We start from the raw sequence: 15,854 nt of genomic DNA on the forward strand, positions 1-15,854 counted from the left end.
AGACACATTAAGAGCTTTGCAAATCATCACAGCCTTAATACTAAGCCTTAGTTCAATTAATATTAAAAGCGGCTTTTATTTCCACCAGCTATGTAAATAGCTGTGTGAACGAGCTCATCTCCCAGAGTCACCAAATCTCCTGGGATCATTCTTAAACTCTGTAAAGATGTCATTATGTTCTGCTGCATCATACTCTTGCTACATCACTCTGTGACAAGGATGAGCAGAGAGTGATTTGTGAGATACCAGCATAAGTGCCATCCTAGCCAACATTTCTTCTGTGTTAGAGGAATTCTCAGACAGCTCCATCTCACTGCTTTTTCACTGCTGCACACTGGTCAACTTGGGCATCTGACTCCACATGTTACTAGCAGGTTCAGAGCTGCATCCTTCCCAGAAGGTTGATTTTTTTGTAATTCAAAGCCAAATGCTCTCTTTTTTTGCTGGTGGGGAGTGGGAATGATCCCATGAGGTTGCTGTGTAAGAGCTTGTCATCACTGTCTGTTTTGTTGGGTACTATTTTAAACTTAGAAAGCATTTTTCAAACTTGTGAATTTGAAAAACAAATATTTCCTTTTGATTGATGTCTCATGTTAGCAACCAAATCTGCCCTCAGAACTTAAGGACTGCATTCTTTCATTAAGGTACTACAACATTGTAATTGCACTTTTGTATTTTGCTTTTAGAAAATCTATTAAGAAGCATTCAGTACCATGCTGAGATCAAACACAAATTTACAAACAAAACTTACCCATGAGGCTCACTCATCCATTATCCCAACACTAGAATTTCTCATTTTTAACTGTACCTTTTGTTGCTTATAGCCACCCAGAATATATCAAAGTAGACAGCAATTTTGATATTCTAGAGAAATTATGATTTCAGTATCATCATCTCAAGACCATGACATCCATTATATAATTTTCTTTAGATACAAACTGATTCTAGCCTGTGTGTAAACCTTCCAACCAGTGTCCTGAAATCATGGCCATAGGAGGAAAGAAAAGAGGCAGGCAGCTTGGGGACTTTGTATCTGCATGAAGTGCCTAAGGAAAAGTCAGTGCACTGTGCTCAACACAACACCTACATGTGTAAAGCTTTCTCTGAATTCATAGCAAATGCGAACCATCAACTACTTCCTGAAGCCCTCTGAAAGTTGGGAATGGTGGGAGATCAGCAATGACAAGGACAGTATTGTACATTCTCATACTGTACTCAAGAATTAGCTGTCTTAAAACTGCCAGAAAAATACTGGAAACCGAACCAGCTGATTATACAAGGTAGAATGATGTATTAAAAGACAGGAAAACAAAATTACCAGTGTTGGAGAAATAGAGTATAATATGTCTGAAAGAGCAAACTGCAGTTTCTCATGTTTTGGACTCTTTTCAACTTTCTCCTTACCAAAACGCATATCCCTAACTTCTAGTCTAGCCCAGATTCAACTTGCAGACACTGCACTCTGTGATAAATTTGCCAGTTTAATTCAATAGCTCTCTGTCTGTACTGTCTGTCCCTTAGTTGGCTCATAAGTGCTTTCAGTTTTGTTATGTTTATCCATTTAAAACATGAGGCATATATCTACTGCTTTAGATGGCAAAGTGAAGAGAATAGCAGGGTATCAAAGCTGGCATTGATTTTAGCTTGTGATCACTTCTCTTTTATCTGCTAAAGCAAGGTCTAATACAGCACTTCTGTATGCTGAATGCAACATTTTTTTGAATTAGAAAGCAGTCACACAGAATACTCAGAACTTTTACAGTGAATTTACTGTTTGCTGCAAAAGATCTTCAATGTGGATCAGCTGGAATACAGTTTCTCAGCTCAAGTCTAAACTGTGCACAAGAGAGCAGCCAAAGCAAAGTCCAGTGTTCTGGTCCTTCAGCCATTTAGAACATGAACATGCTATCACTTTCCAGTTCTAATACCATGGTTTCTGTCTCATAAAAATGGAGAGCAAAAGGGAGTGATGAGGCATGTCTGGGTGTCGCGACAACATGAAGATGGGATCATTCAGAACGAAAACCTGGGAAGTGTTTTTCTGGGTTTGGCAATGCTGACTCAGTCTCAGATAACACATTCTCTTCCTTCCCACCCACCCTCCACAAAGCCCTGCAAGTGTTTTAGGGGTGATATCTAATGTGACTTGATGCTAACAATGCTGCTCTTGTTTCATCCCTGATTCACAACACATAGAATGTTCTGTCAAAAAAAATTTTCCAGGATTTGGGAGAAGAGCAGTGCTGTATCTCTGTTAGTTCTAACATAGATTCTCTTTCAAGTTATGAAGGCTGAGACTTCAGCCTTTTGAAATAATTTCTCAGCATGTATTTACAGAGAGAACAGAATGAATGAGAATAGAAAATGAGAAGAGTAAGAAAGTACTACAAATGATAAACGAGTTTCTCTTCCTTAACATGTTCTGTGACTATCACAAGTTACACTTACAAACTTGCACATTTATAATAATGATCCAGGTATTTTTTTACACCTATTTCATACCTTGACATCCCCTATTCGCTATCTGCTGGAAACCATCCGGACAAGTGCATTTGTAAGACCCTTCAGTATTTATGCAGCTTCCTCTTAGGCAAACATTGCTGTCTTGAAGGCATTCATCAACATCTGAAATTAAAAGGCAACTGAATTATTAGATGACGTCAAAACTGATGAAACTTTTAATAGTGATACTTTGATACTAACATAACTTGAAGCAACTGTGGTCCATGCATGGAAATCAAGTTTACTATGCCTTAGCATTGATTCTTTGTTACTTTCCTTTCATCATGTCATCAAACTTCTCATATTTCTAGAGGGCTTTGAAATTTGAATTTGTATGTGATTTATTCCTAGTAGATATGACTCATGTACCATCTGCATCTCTCACAAAAGCACATCTTAACAGTAATGCAGTTAAAAAGAAATCCAAGCTGCTGTACATTTAGAAGACAGACACAAATACACCTACTAGTGCAAATCTAAAAAAATCATCTTTGGGCATGTTTAAACCACCACACAGAGATCCCTGAGCTGGAAGTGACCTGACTCAGACGTCCCCTGAGAGCGGGCAAGCCCAAGCATAGCTGGTGTGTCACACTAGGCAGGATGTGCCTGTGGAGACTGCTCACACAACAGCCACGTGGGCAAGAGGCTCGTAGGACAGGGACCACACTATGTGCACTGCTGTGCTAATGTGTGGCTTTTCATGCAGTTCTTGAGATGCAATACAGCCATTTCACAGGCTTATTTAGCAGCTGGCTCATGAAGCTGAATGGTTGCTTTTGCACAGTGCTGCACTCAAGCCATAAATCCAGCTCCAGAGTCCAGGCACGCAGGATCTTGTTTCCCAGGTGCTGATACACCACGCTCAGCATCAAGCCTCAGGCCTGTACACTCTGCCCTGGTGTCTTGATATCCATGGGATAAATGGCTGACACACAGCAGGGAAAGTTTCAGGACACAAACTAGACACGAGGTAATCAAATATTTCAAGAAGAGGGCACTGGCATTGTCTCCATCTAAAGTATTTTCTTCCCATTGTCTTTCAAAAGGCTTAAGGTCCAATGGAGGAAACAGAGTACAGCTACTTGGGGTAGAGGATTAAGTCAGCAAGTGCCGACATTCCAGTGATATTATGCAGTTTTGGTTTCATTACAGCTAAAGATCACAAGGTATTTGGTGACTGTAACTCTAAGTTTTAAAAGCAACAGAAAGTAAGAGAGTCAAATAAAAAAGGCTGTCTCATAAGCAACTTCCCTCTGCCTCCACAGAGCCCTACCTAATAATCTACCAAGTCTATTGCTTTGATAATGTAGTTAGTTTCCTTTGAAAAACAGTAATCAAAGACTTTTCCCAGTATCTTTGATTATTCTGATTTCTTAAGTATGGATTTTAGCTGATTAGAATTGTAACTTTTTCCTGTGCTGGAGGAATGAATAACAACTGTAATTAAAAAGAGGACATGACCTCATTTCTACATTTATCTTTGGAAAGCCCACGCTATATCACTCTCCTTGGGATTTAATCTATTTAACATAAGTAAGAAATAGGGATAGCTTTCTTACATAAATGAATGTTATTTAAGATAAAATTGCACTTAATGTTGACAAAGTTGTGACCTTTAGATAACCACATGTTTTATAACCATTTTCAACTACGAAATAAAGTGTGGCTTATTTAAAAAGCAATTAATTTTGACTAGAAGCAGGAGAAAAATTAATGACTCCCTTGTGCTAAGTTAATGCCAAGTCTCACAACACGAAGGTGTCTTCTGCCAAATTCAGTCAAAATGCATTATTTTCCATATAGGATGCAAACCTCCCTTTCTCTGATGCAGGTCTTCATAGATCCTATGAGTGCTGCATGAGAATCCCCAGAAAAATCAGAGGCAGTAAATCATGCTTGAGACATTCAGTGCTTTTTACCACCCTTTACACACGCATGTCTTGAACATTTTGGCTAGCAAAATCTCTGAAAACTCTAGAACACTGGAGACTCTTACACTCTAGACTTTCTTCCAGTAACCCAGGTTCTTTGAGATGTACAGTCTGTACGCAAGTCCCACTGGTGCATATTCCCACTCCCTGTCGGTTAAGACAAGGCCTCACAGGTGCCCTCACACTTTGTGTTCCCTCTTATTCAGGGTGACAATGAGCAGAAAGTCTCAATGTCACTTCATCTCAAGAACAAGATGCTGAATGAGAGACCAAGGCAGAAGACAAACATGCATGTGGGTGTGTATCTTGAAGACATACTGCATGTATACTTGTATACATCAATGTATACAAGTTATTTGCAAATAACTTTTTTTCTTAAACAAGTAAAATACCGCACAAAGGCTTCCAGACAAAAACTTCAGCCAGGGAGTTGCAGAGTTATGCAGTTGCACAGCATAATTCTGCCAAATTCTGCAATACCCCTAGAAGTTTGCACAAGTTATAATGATCAAAACAGCAAACTGCTTCTCACATATAACATCTTTAAGAAAACTTCTGAACCAGAAGAAATCCTAATTAAACAAACACATTTCTTTCAAGTGGTTTGCTAATTACATTGGTTTTACAGCATCATACATTTTTTGGGTATCCTCTGATGTGACAAATGTCCATACCTGGCTCTTCAAGAAACTGGACAGAATCTGAACCACTTTGTTCTTTCCAGACAACTGTGCTGTGCTATACCCACAGTTTTTTGTCATCTCTTTCCTGCTTTCTCTGTGAAGTGTTAGAAAACATTGAGGTAAATAGGCTAATCCAAAAATCAGAGACCATTATGTGGAGAAACACTGGATGTCTTCTTCAGGTGATTTACTCTTTAGTTTCCAAGGTGCAAAAAGCAGTCTGTAATATCCTGTACTTCAGAAAATTTTGAAGGGATATAATGAAAGCACAGAAGAACTACTTCCACTTCAAGAGACTAATTATTTTGTGCAGGACTTGCCATATTTACAGAAGTCTTCAGTGAACAAACTATGTCTACAGAAATTAACCCCTCTGTCACTGGGTAGAGAAGCTGTAAATTTGGTTGCAGACTTTTAAATAAGACAAAGATCCTGGGGTAAAGGAGTGGTTTTGCCCTTTTTCCTTGTTTGATTCAATCCCTCTTCTTTTGCCTTGAAAGTGTCTGAAAGTATTTTGTCTTGAAAACTGCCTTTGAGCAGGATAAAGAAAGAGTGGAAGATAAAGCATGGACCTATCTTGACAGGCCAGGTAATGGAGAGCTGCAACAGCTACCATGACTTCTTGGGCTGTATGAAATGCACCAAAGCAGTCTGATGAGAAGTTTGAAATCTCATCTGAAGCCTACTCAGAGCAAGTTACAGTAGTTATCAGGAACGATACCATATTATCTGTTCTGCCTTTGGGAGTCAGGAAGGACCTGTGATCCTTTACACGACATTTTTCTCTGATTCTTGACAAAGTATCTCTGCATCTGCTGCAATTCATGAAGATCTTGAAGCCAGATGAGAGCAAATTTCTTTGACTCAAATTTCTAGTGCATTGGATCATCAACCCACATTTCTTGAAGCTGATGCAAGTGATGTCGGTACTCAGCACGAATCATGAGAAGATTGTGTTAAGTTCTTCCATGAACATATTCTCCAAATAGCTCAGGACCAAAGAGTATCGGTGTGCTGAGGAGATTTTAAAAGATATCCTTATTCCTTGTTGGTGAGAACTTCAAGAGATGCTGTCACTCATTGAATGTGGACAATCCAGTATAATCACTGCTGACAAAGTCTGTTACAGGTTTGTCTTGACAAAACAGCATTTGGTTGGCCCAGGGGGAACTGCTCTTCTTCCTGGATCACTTGAAGAGGAGGACTCCTGACCTATTGTTGTGAGGGAGAAGGTGAGGACTGCCTTCCAAGTGCTATGTGGAAGATAACCTAGCAGCAGAACACTATTTGGTAGAACAGCAGTAAGCAGATGTATCTTGCATGGTATCAGCAGCTACAGAAAGCACACCAGAGACTGAAAAGCTTTTATGAGCTAATGCCACCTGTACAGTGAGACCTTAACTGAGAGCTACTTCTCCCTGCTAGCGTGAGATAAGAAAGCAACTGAGGTACAATCTTTCCTGGAGCTTGCTAGGAAGCAATCTTACATTTTCAAGGTGACCATGAGTAGCGCAGCAGATGTACCATATCAGATGGTACAGCCAACAACAGAGAAGAGGGAATAGCTTTGAAATGCTTCGTTAGAAAAACATCAGTTTGCCAATTACTGGACAATGAATTGTTCTACTTGAGAGATAAGAGGATTTTTTTCTCTAACACAGCATTTCTCTGTACATTTAGTGTACATCTCTCACTTCTTACTTTTATTTTTATAAGCTCAGTACCTAGACTGCCTTTTGAGACCATGCAAGCTGTGAGCTCCAGCAGATCCCCTTGGAACTTGTAGTCTACTAAATACTTTCTCTTGCCAGTGCACATGTGTGACTGTGGTGGCTGGCTGCAGGTTCCCAAAACCAGCTGGAGAAGCTTTAACTAGCAGGCCCCCATGAGAACAGTGTATGCTGGCAGAAGCTTTGTAATACAGAGCCTCTGTGTCAGAACTTAAACAACAAGGTTTGGAAAGGCTGACTTGTTTTCGGTAATAACGTGAACTGGTCTTCCAATCTTACTGCTGGAAACACGTGTCCTGATTTTTTTGTATGTGGAAAGATGACAGGGACTATTTCTAAGAACCATTAAATATGTGGTTGTGTTGGTGGGAATGAATGGTTAGCAGTGTAGAGAAAAAGAGGCAACATATATTTCTGCTCCATTCTTAAAAAAGTTCATGCCTATAGCTGAAATACTCAAGACCTTATTGAAAAAAAATTAATCAGTAGCTAAGTCCCTCAGCTTACCTTCACACTGATCTCCAGTAGATGATAATGTGTAGCCTTGGCTACAGATGCATCTGAAAGATCCTTCTGTGTTCCTGCAGCGCCCATTCGTACAGACTGATCGCTGATGGCATTCGTTAATATCTGCAGCAGCAGAGACAGCGAAAGTGTTACACATCTGAAAATACCAATTACTCATCAAATGGTGCAAAGACCAAGCCTGAACAGAACAGCAAAGCACAGTGTCAATATCCAGTACTGCTTAACTTGTTTGTATTTATTAAATACAGACAGTCATTATAATGCATAAAATTATATGAAACTGCAGACTGTGTGTTTTCCTTGAGATGACTGTGTTCAACATTCTCTCCTATAATGTCAATTTATCCCTCAATGCACAACTGGGTACACACAGACTCACAAATACACACACATGCTGCCTGAGAGCTGCTTTTGTTTCTGTTACATCTGGCAGAGGTAGCAAGTCAGCCACTCCAGTGAGTCAGCAAAACCCACAAAATACTTTCCAGCAGGATCACCACCTTTAACAGGGTGTGGTTTTCAGATGCACACTGACAGGCTGTTCCCCTATTAAGCTGTACGTTAAGGCTCCTTAAAATTCTTGACTTGTAACAGTGTTAATCATCTAACTGTGGGGAAATGTCTCTTTGCTTCCACAACACTGCTAATCCCTCTGCGCTTCAGTTCTCATTAACTGGGGTCAAACTGAGCTAACAGATGGATTTGAACATAAAACTTAAATTTTCCTATGGAAAACTCAAAGTATTGGAGGGGAGTGACACCTTGAATTCAGAACATAGCACATGCCTTGTTTGAGCTAGGAAGCCTATTTTCTCTCTGTTGTATAAAAAGTATTCATTAAGAAGCAGTATTTAAATTGACTTGGTGAGTTCTTGGTCACTTTTAGCATTTTGGCAAAGCTGAATGTCTTTCTGGAAATACACTTCAGTTCAAACAGGAGAATGTTACTCAATGAGGTTTTTCAGGTCTGTGTTATGGCTGTACAGTCTGACCTCCTAAGTAACGGTTCCCTGCAACCACAGAAGTTTAGAATTTAAGGATCACTGAAATCTGTGGAGCTGCACGAAGCAGCTGGGCATGTGTACGGGTCCTTACTTTAGAAGGGTGCACTTTAAGAAGAACAGTCTGCACATGCCAGCTAGGCTTGGCAAGGGCTCTTCCATGAAAGGCTCAGAGGAAGCAGTCAAATTTTGTCTACATATTTTCCCCAAGATCAGTCTGCTGTGTGTCCTGAACAGCATATTTAACTCACTCAAGACACTTAACTTACACTGATGTTTTGTTTCAAACTTCCTGACAAATTTATAAGAACGATCATTTAGTTTTACTGCATTATTTTTAGCACTCAGAAGTCTGAAAGTGTTCAGTGCTGTACAGAGACACTTAGGGAAGGGTGAGGGAACGGAAAAAGAGGGAAACCCAACATCTGACAAGAAACATGTAGGTTTCTCTGTGCTTCCACAGCCTAGAGACACTGTCCCAGATTTTCACCTTTAGGAAGAAGTTTTAAGTGCCTTCTAGTTAAGGAGAAGAATATTCTTTCCTCCTGTACACAGTCTAGGTTCTCCCTCAGACTTCTTCACTCTAACTTAAGACCCAATTTTGTTCCACTGGAGCAGTCCTGATAGGAATTTTAGATGTGGAAGAAATGTGGAAACTGACACTTTGGAGGTACAGGTACTGTTCCTAGAATACAACACCAAGTTCTCTCTCTCTCAATGCACTACTGGAAATACAGTGACACCAGTGCAGGCAGTGTTAACAGCACGGGTTTTTTGATTCCACTCACCCACATGGTAGAAAAAAAAAAAAAGAAAGAAAAGCAAAAGCCACTGTCCCTAAACCTCCAAAATGACAGATATGCCAAGGATTTTGCAAAAATTCCAGTTTAGCAATGTAAATATTACTACATGTTCTTGACTGGCTTTATAACACATGTCAAAATCTACAGTGTGATCACAGAAGCCATAAAAGGGAAATACATATTCTTAAATTTTGGGGTTTTTAGCATCAGTGTTGTATATTTGTTGTTTCTCCATTAAAAGCAAAATAAAAAAAAAAAAAAAAAAAAGATGAAAAATATTATCTAAAAGTTAAGTGCAACCTTATGAATTTTAATTGTATTCTTTCTTACCTTCACACTGATCCTTTGATGCAGAGAGTTTGAAACCCTGGGCACAAATACACCTGAAGGATCCCTCTGTATTTTCACAATGTCCATTTGTACAGAGATTGCCATACTGACATTCATTTATATCTGTGAACAGAAAGAAAGCGCAAGAAATTAACTGGGGTACAACCACCTTTCAGTTGAGCTTGGGAATATATTCACATTACATCATAAGCTTGGTTATTATTCGTGAGGAATTTCAATGGGATTTCAGCACTTCATGCAGGTCCCTTTGTAAGGCTACTCTACATACTCAACAAGGAACTCCACTGGATTATGCAAAATCTCTCTTCCTAGTCACAAACCATCCTTTCTTTTGAAGAACTTGAAAGTGGCTTTTTTTTCTATAAGCTATCCCACAGACATCTACTTTCATCCTTCTCTGAAAGAAGGATATTAACTAGATGGGCCACTTTCTTTAGCCAACATGAAAATTGCTGTGTTGCTACTTAACACTAATTTTCAAGAATTTCTTCTGAATGCAATTGGTATAAATCTACAAAGCAAAAAGCAAGCATAAAAATAACATATATAACAAATCCAGCCGGAATTAATTCTGTATTCTAAAATAACAGTTACTGTTTTTCTCCTCACAGTGGTTTTCACTTTAGAAAAAAAAAAATCATTTTAGTTTTCAAATTTTATTTCTTTATTTTGGGGTTGCAGTAGTCAGCACATGTCCCTGTTTTTATGGAAAAAGCTGTATTTTTTTAGCTTCACTGATGCAGGAAAAGAACTACGCTTTGTTTGTTTCTATATGCCAGAAATCATATTATTCCCAATTATCCTGTCTTTTGCCACCACAAAGCACACAAAACCCATCAACATAAAGAAGTGCTAATTATTTGAGGCACTTGAGCTATTTAGGCAGCTGTAGCACAGGGAGAGCTGGAAGAAGATTAGACATCTTTAAATCACCATCATCATAACTCTTACTAGCTATGGGAATACGTGCAGTAACTTCTCCTCACATGTACTTACACACATGGCTCTTTACAAGCTCCTGTACCACCTGCCTTTGACAAAGCTCATCTTTCCCCAGACGTAAATGAAATCACCACTGTCCATATTCCAAATGACCTACAACTCTTGGTTCCTCACTTGAGCCTCTAGCTCTGTAAATAAGATGTAAATAAGATGCTGCAGCCTGGCCAAGCAGACGAAGTGACATCCTCCCAGAGACGACAGCACAGATCCACAGGTGCTGTGCTATGCCATTCAGTAGGTGTTACTACTTATTCCTGTCTCCAAGGCTTATTTCCCAGCTGTTCTACTGTTGCAAAATGTGCTTGCTCTACAAAACACAATCTTTGCTCTCAATGTACATGGTCAATGCTCTAATTGAAGAAAGAATCTGTCCAAACACAGAGAACCCAATTTGGGCATACAAATTTCCAACTGAACAACAAAACTGCTTCTTATACATTCATTGTCATCTCCAAGCTTCTTGACAAAGAAACTTGGAATACTATGTCTGATTTTTGGATGGGACTCAAAGATCAAGAGTCTTCCCCATAAAGCCAGCAGAAAAACCAGGAACAGAAATTAAATCTTCTGAGATGAAATCCAGAGCTAGAACTGATTCTGTTGATGCTACCTACAGCAGGGCTAGAGGTATTTGGATTAGCTCGGCTGACTTCTGTATTAGTTTTAATATCTTCTAACAGGATCCTTAAAACTGTACAAGCTGAATATTGATACTTAACCATGGAGCTTCAAAATCCACCCCAGTGATAATCACAAGGATGAAGTGGTTAGGATCTAGGAAGTTTTGTCGACCTGTTTTTTTAAATTTATCAACACAGAGAAGTGTGCTCTAGATACATCATGATATATGACATTATTTGAATGTGCAAATGTGCAGAGAGAAAAATGGAATAAAAATAAATCAGTGCTTGAAAGTAAACTTAAAACCCAATGAATCATTTCAAATATTTTGTTCCTGTACAACATGAATGCATTGAAGGACCTGGGACAGTGGTAATTTCAAGACAATGAGGAGGCAGGCTGTGCAGGTGTCCTTTTCCATTTCTTCCAATATGCACTGAACATTCCCACCTAAACTCCAGTTAAGTGTAGTCTACCCAAATTTGAAGTGAACTGATTGACTTGCCTTAATGAAACAGAAGTGGCCATGTTCCTGGCTTTAAATCCTGGAAGATTACAATATAAATGGCATCAAAGATCTATTTGCATCATTGTTACACTAGATTTTCTATGGCATAAAGTGCAGACGGAGGAATGAAGTGAGGTAAAAAAAATACTGAGGACTGCACTGTGGAAAAGCAGAAGAGCCGCAACTGACCCAAACTAATAGGAGAAACAACGAATTTATGGAACAATGGATTTAAATACCCTTCACAGACAATGGGAAATACTTTCCTTTTTGGTGTATTTAAACTGTGCCATATTGCAGAACTATAGATTTATGACAAATTGCCTGCATTACATTTTCTAAAATGTATATGGCTCATTTCCAACATGATGTAAGCCTAGGATAAACAAAAAATGGACTGATCACATCACTAATGAAGTGAGTAAGAATATCTAGGCTTAGAACATTTCATAAAACAAAGGAAAAAAGGGAAACTACATGTAGTAATACAAGGAAAAAAATTATCACTTGAAACCAAGACATATCCCTTACATGACTTAGTTCTGAGAAAAGCACTGACTTCTCTCATTTCCCTCCTACTAACCTGGTTAGCAAGAATGAAACAACTGAAAGTTACGCCAGGGAATTTTCAACCAGGCTATTTTCATAAATAGGTACAGAAATAAAGCTTAATATTGGGAAAGAAGGCAAAATTAAGCCAACACTTTGCAAAAAAAAAAAAAAAAGGAGTTAAGTAAGAGAGTTCTAACAGAGTACATATGCCACATTCTTTGCAAGGGCACCAGTAATCCAGGAAGGTGGGAAGGAATGAAACAAAGATGAATGTGGAGTAATTTGTGCAAAGTGAAACCCATTAATTTGTTGTGAACATTTCATAGCCTGCTACAACTCCATTAAAATCCATGAAATTACCTGAGAAATACATTCCTCCACAGCAAGTCAAATGACAAGACCAAATATGCAGCTATGACATGGCAGATCTGTTCAGACAGTTTGACTTCTTCAGAAAACAGGATGGTTGAAAACAGTGTAATCTGCACAGCAAAACTGGTGGTGAGGTTCTGACAGCCACACCATTGCTTCACTGCAACCTGGCTCTAATCTTGATCCATAGATCAGCAGCACATTTGCAGTTGGAGCACAGCAGATCCCAGCCTCCAGAGCTGTTTCCACCAAACACTGCTCTTAGACTGCTTTGTGAACTGAACCAAATCACAGAACTGGGAGCCATTACAAAATAAGCTATGGAAGTACACTGACAATCTGCCCTACAACAGTAATGCAAGCAGCCCCTCGATGTAGGTTATGGTACAGCTGTTTAGGTAACATGGTTATTCCAACAATCACAAATTACAGGGCATGTGCTACATGGAGTGGGCAGGAATATTCACGACATATAGCAGATTCTTCACAACTGATGCTAAATTTAAGTTTCTGGTAGTGTCCTGAAAAGTGGCACTCGAAACTGCAAAAGTTATTTCTTTTTGCGCAATGGAATAATTTGCTCTTTCTTACCTATATCTCAAATAACCAAAACTGATCTTGAAAAAAAAAAATTAATCTAACATTTAAAAACAAATAGACAAAAATAAAATGCGAGAAATCTGTCCTAAAACCTTAACCTAAAGTGAGACAAGAGGCTTTAAGATATGATAATGTTTTGCTAGAAGTACAGATAATTTAGGAGTTTTATTAATATGCTCCATGAGCAAAGTCCCATATCCTACTGAAAAACCCGTGAGTCACACTGATGTATTAGCACTCACTTGTCTTTCCATTTCCAAACAACAGCCTACTACTATTTCACTGACAATACACCCCCTTTCTGTTCCATATTTTCTATTTCAAGAATTTTGTTTCGTAGTTCATAATTATGCTGTTTGTAGTCTAGATTCAGCGCTCATTTATCTACAGTAAGACAAGATTTCCTCATATATACTGTGCCTGAGAACATAAAAGAATATCAAAAATCTCGTATTTTCAGTTATTTTCAGTTATTCTTGAATGAAATGAGGACCCAGGGCAACATGCTGTCATCAGGTTGTAACACTGATTGAATATGAAATACAGCTCAGAAGAACTATAACCAGAGAGACAAAGAGTACTAAACATACCATGGCACTGTCCATTCCAGCCTCTGAAGCCCACTCTGCAAGGAATGCACTGGTAAGAGCCAGGAGCATTAAGGCACTGTGCATCCGGACAGGTGGTTGGAGTCAGGCATTCATCGATGTCTTCAAAAGAGAAGATAAAAGGAAATACTGGTCAAAGCCATAATAGAACACTGAACAATAATCTGGTTACTCTGACTCTCCTCCTGTGATACTAAAGCATTTAAAGAGTTGCATACTTTATCTGTTAGAGACACAGGAATGAACAAGTTCACACAGATTTGTACCAGCAAAGGGGCATCTCCGAGAAATACAGTAGCTCATAACACATGCAACTGAATCTGAATTCTCTGTTACACTACAAATCTTTGGTAGGTCTTCCAGAATACACACCGTGTCAGATTTCTGGCTATGATAGGTAAGAAAAACTTTCCTTATGTTACTCCTTTACCATATTGAAGTGCCTGAGATTCCTCCTATAGTCAGATTTTGGAAGATCATTGCAACAACAGTAAAATTGAAACTCTGGCTTCCAAAAGCAAAGCGCAATTTGGTATTCTCCAATGTTGCAGAGTTATATAAGTGCTATGGGGACTAAAAATGTAATTGTGTGAATTAGAATCAAAGATGCTTACATGAAGCAAGAAGTTACTTTTGTCTGAAAGAAGGCACAAGCCACATCACTGAGTCTGGCAATGTTTAGGGTGATAGAGGGACTTTCTGCATCAGGCAAGGTCCTAGTTTACCCATGACAAGAAGAGATAGGTCCTGAAAAAGTCATGGAACTAATGTTCAGGCTCTGAGGAAGAACAACTTCTTCCAGCACCAAGGAAATCCATAATACATGCAACATATGCAATCTAGAGGAGACTGCAGACAAAAACCAACATTCAAAGACAAGTTGCTGTCAAGTGACCAATGATCAGAAGATGCTGGAATTAAAACTGTGTAGGCAGCTTCCTTGCAGTCCGCTCCCATGTGTGAGATCATTTCATATTATGGTCTTTAATTACACAATAATTACAATCTTTCCCATGAAATACTTGCTTCATGCAGTGCACAGACCTAATTAAACTGTCAGTCACCTCTGAACTCAGCTTCCTAAGCTCCCATCCTTTTCCTGACCCAGGCCTTGCAGTTTTGTGTTCTGCAGTTAAGGACTGCTACTTGAGCACAGATCGTAGGGAGGAAATTCACTCCTAGTTTTGAGAACAAGCTCACAGAAGTAGCTCCCAACACTTTTAATTTAACTGGAAAATGCTCCAAACTTGAGAGAATTGAACATCCCAGCTCCGAACAACTCACTGGATGTGGGCAAATAACAATTTTTCATAGAATCACAATTGTCCAGCTTAGAATACTTTCTCATAAAACAGCAATAGGCTTCTTCAGCTGCTACGATGCAGACCTGCAGAAGTTTCTCATGAAACTGCTGTGAGATTTTTTCTTAATTACAAGAAAATCCATTTCTACTGTAATCTCTTCTCAGACCTGTCTGGATTGTGTCTGCCCTCAAAACATACAACATGAATTATGTACTTCATACAGAAATTTTCAGTCAAAATAAAGTCTAAATGCTGCAAAGCTTAAAAACAAATCCCAAGAAGATTCTATAAGAATTCTTCATCCTATGCAATGATATTCAGCTATGACTATAACACTGTTCTACATAAACAATAGACTACAACAGCATATATGCACTCTTTACATTCCCCTAGCTAGGCCCATGACAGAGCTTATGTGAATATAGCTTGAAGGCAGAATGAAGATAGGGTGAGGAAGTGCAAGTGAACTGTGAATGTTGTGTGCAGCTTGGACAACTCTTGCCTTTGTCTCTGAACTGTGGAGGAGGTGGAAGGAAGTTTTTTGCGGAATCAGAAATCTGTCAGTAGGGTGATCATGCTATGAAGGTGTAATGACATGGTGAAATGATGCCCTGAATGTGTAATTTCCTTGGTTTGATGGATTTAGTATAGGAAGGTTTTTTCCCTTATGCAACCTTAAATAACTTTCAACAAAAAACTTGGTTTTAGAAATTACATATTGTTAAGTTAAATTATAGAGGACTACCACCACACTA

General features: G+C 38.9%; 1 protein-coding gene across 8 annotated transcripts in view; it reads right to left on the reverse strand.

Annotated features, from left to right (window-relative positions):
* Positions 1–15,854, reverse strand: part of LTBP1 (latent transforming growth factor beta binding protein 1) — a 194,648-nt gene that overhangs the window by 42,088 nt on the left and 136,706 nt on the right. For all 8 annotated transcript variants that reach the window (XM_032102534.1, XM_032102530.1, XM_032102531.1 and 5 more), the window contains 4 exons: positions 13,778–13,897; positions 9,512–9,634; positions 7,357–7,479; positions 2,503–2,625 (listed from right to left, as the gene is read on the reverse strand). In XM_032102534.1, coding sequence (XP_031958425.1) covers positions 2,503–2,625; positions 7,357–7,479; positions 9,512–9,634; positions 13,778–13,897 — 489 coding nt within the window. The remainder of the gene's footprint in view (positions 1–2,502; positions 2,626–7,356; positions 7,480–9,511; positions 9,635–13,777; positions 13,898–15,854) is intronic.

The sequence above is a fragment of the Corvus moneduloides genome, chromosome 3 (genome assembly GCF_009650955.1).
Source record: "Corvus moneduloides isolate bCorMon1 chromosome 3, bCorMon1.pri, whole genome shotgun sequence".
Lineage (NCBI taxonomy): Eukaryota > Metazoa > Chordata > Aves > Passeriformes > Corvidae > Corvus > Corvus moneduloides.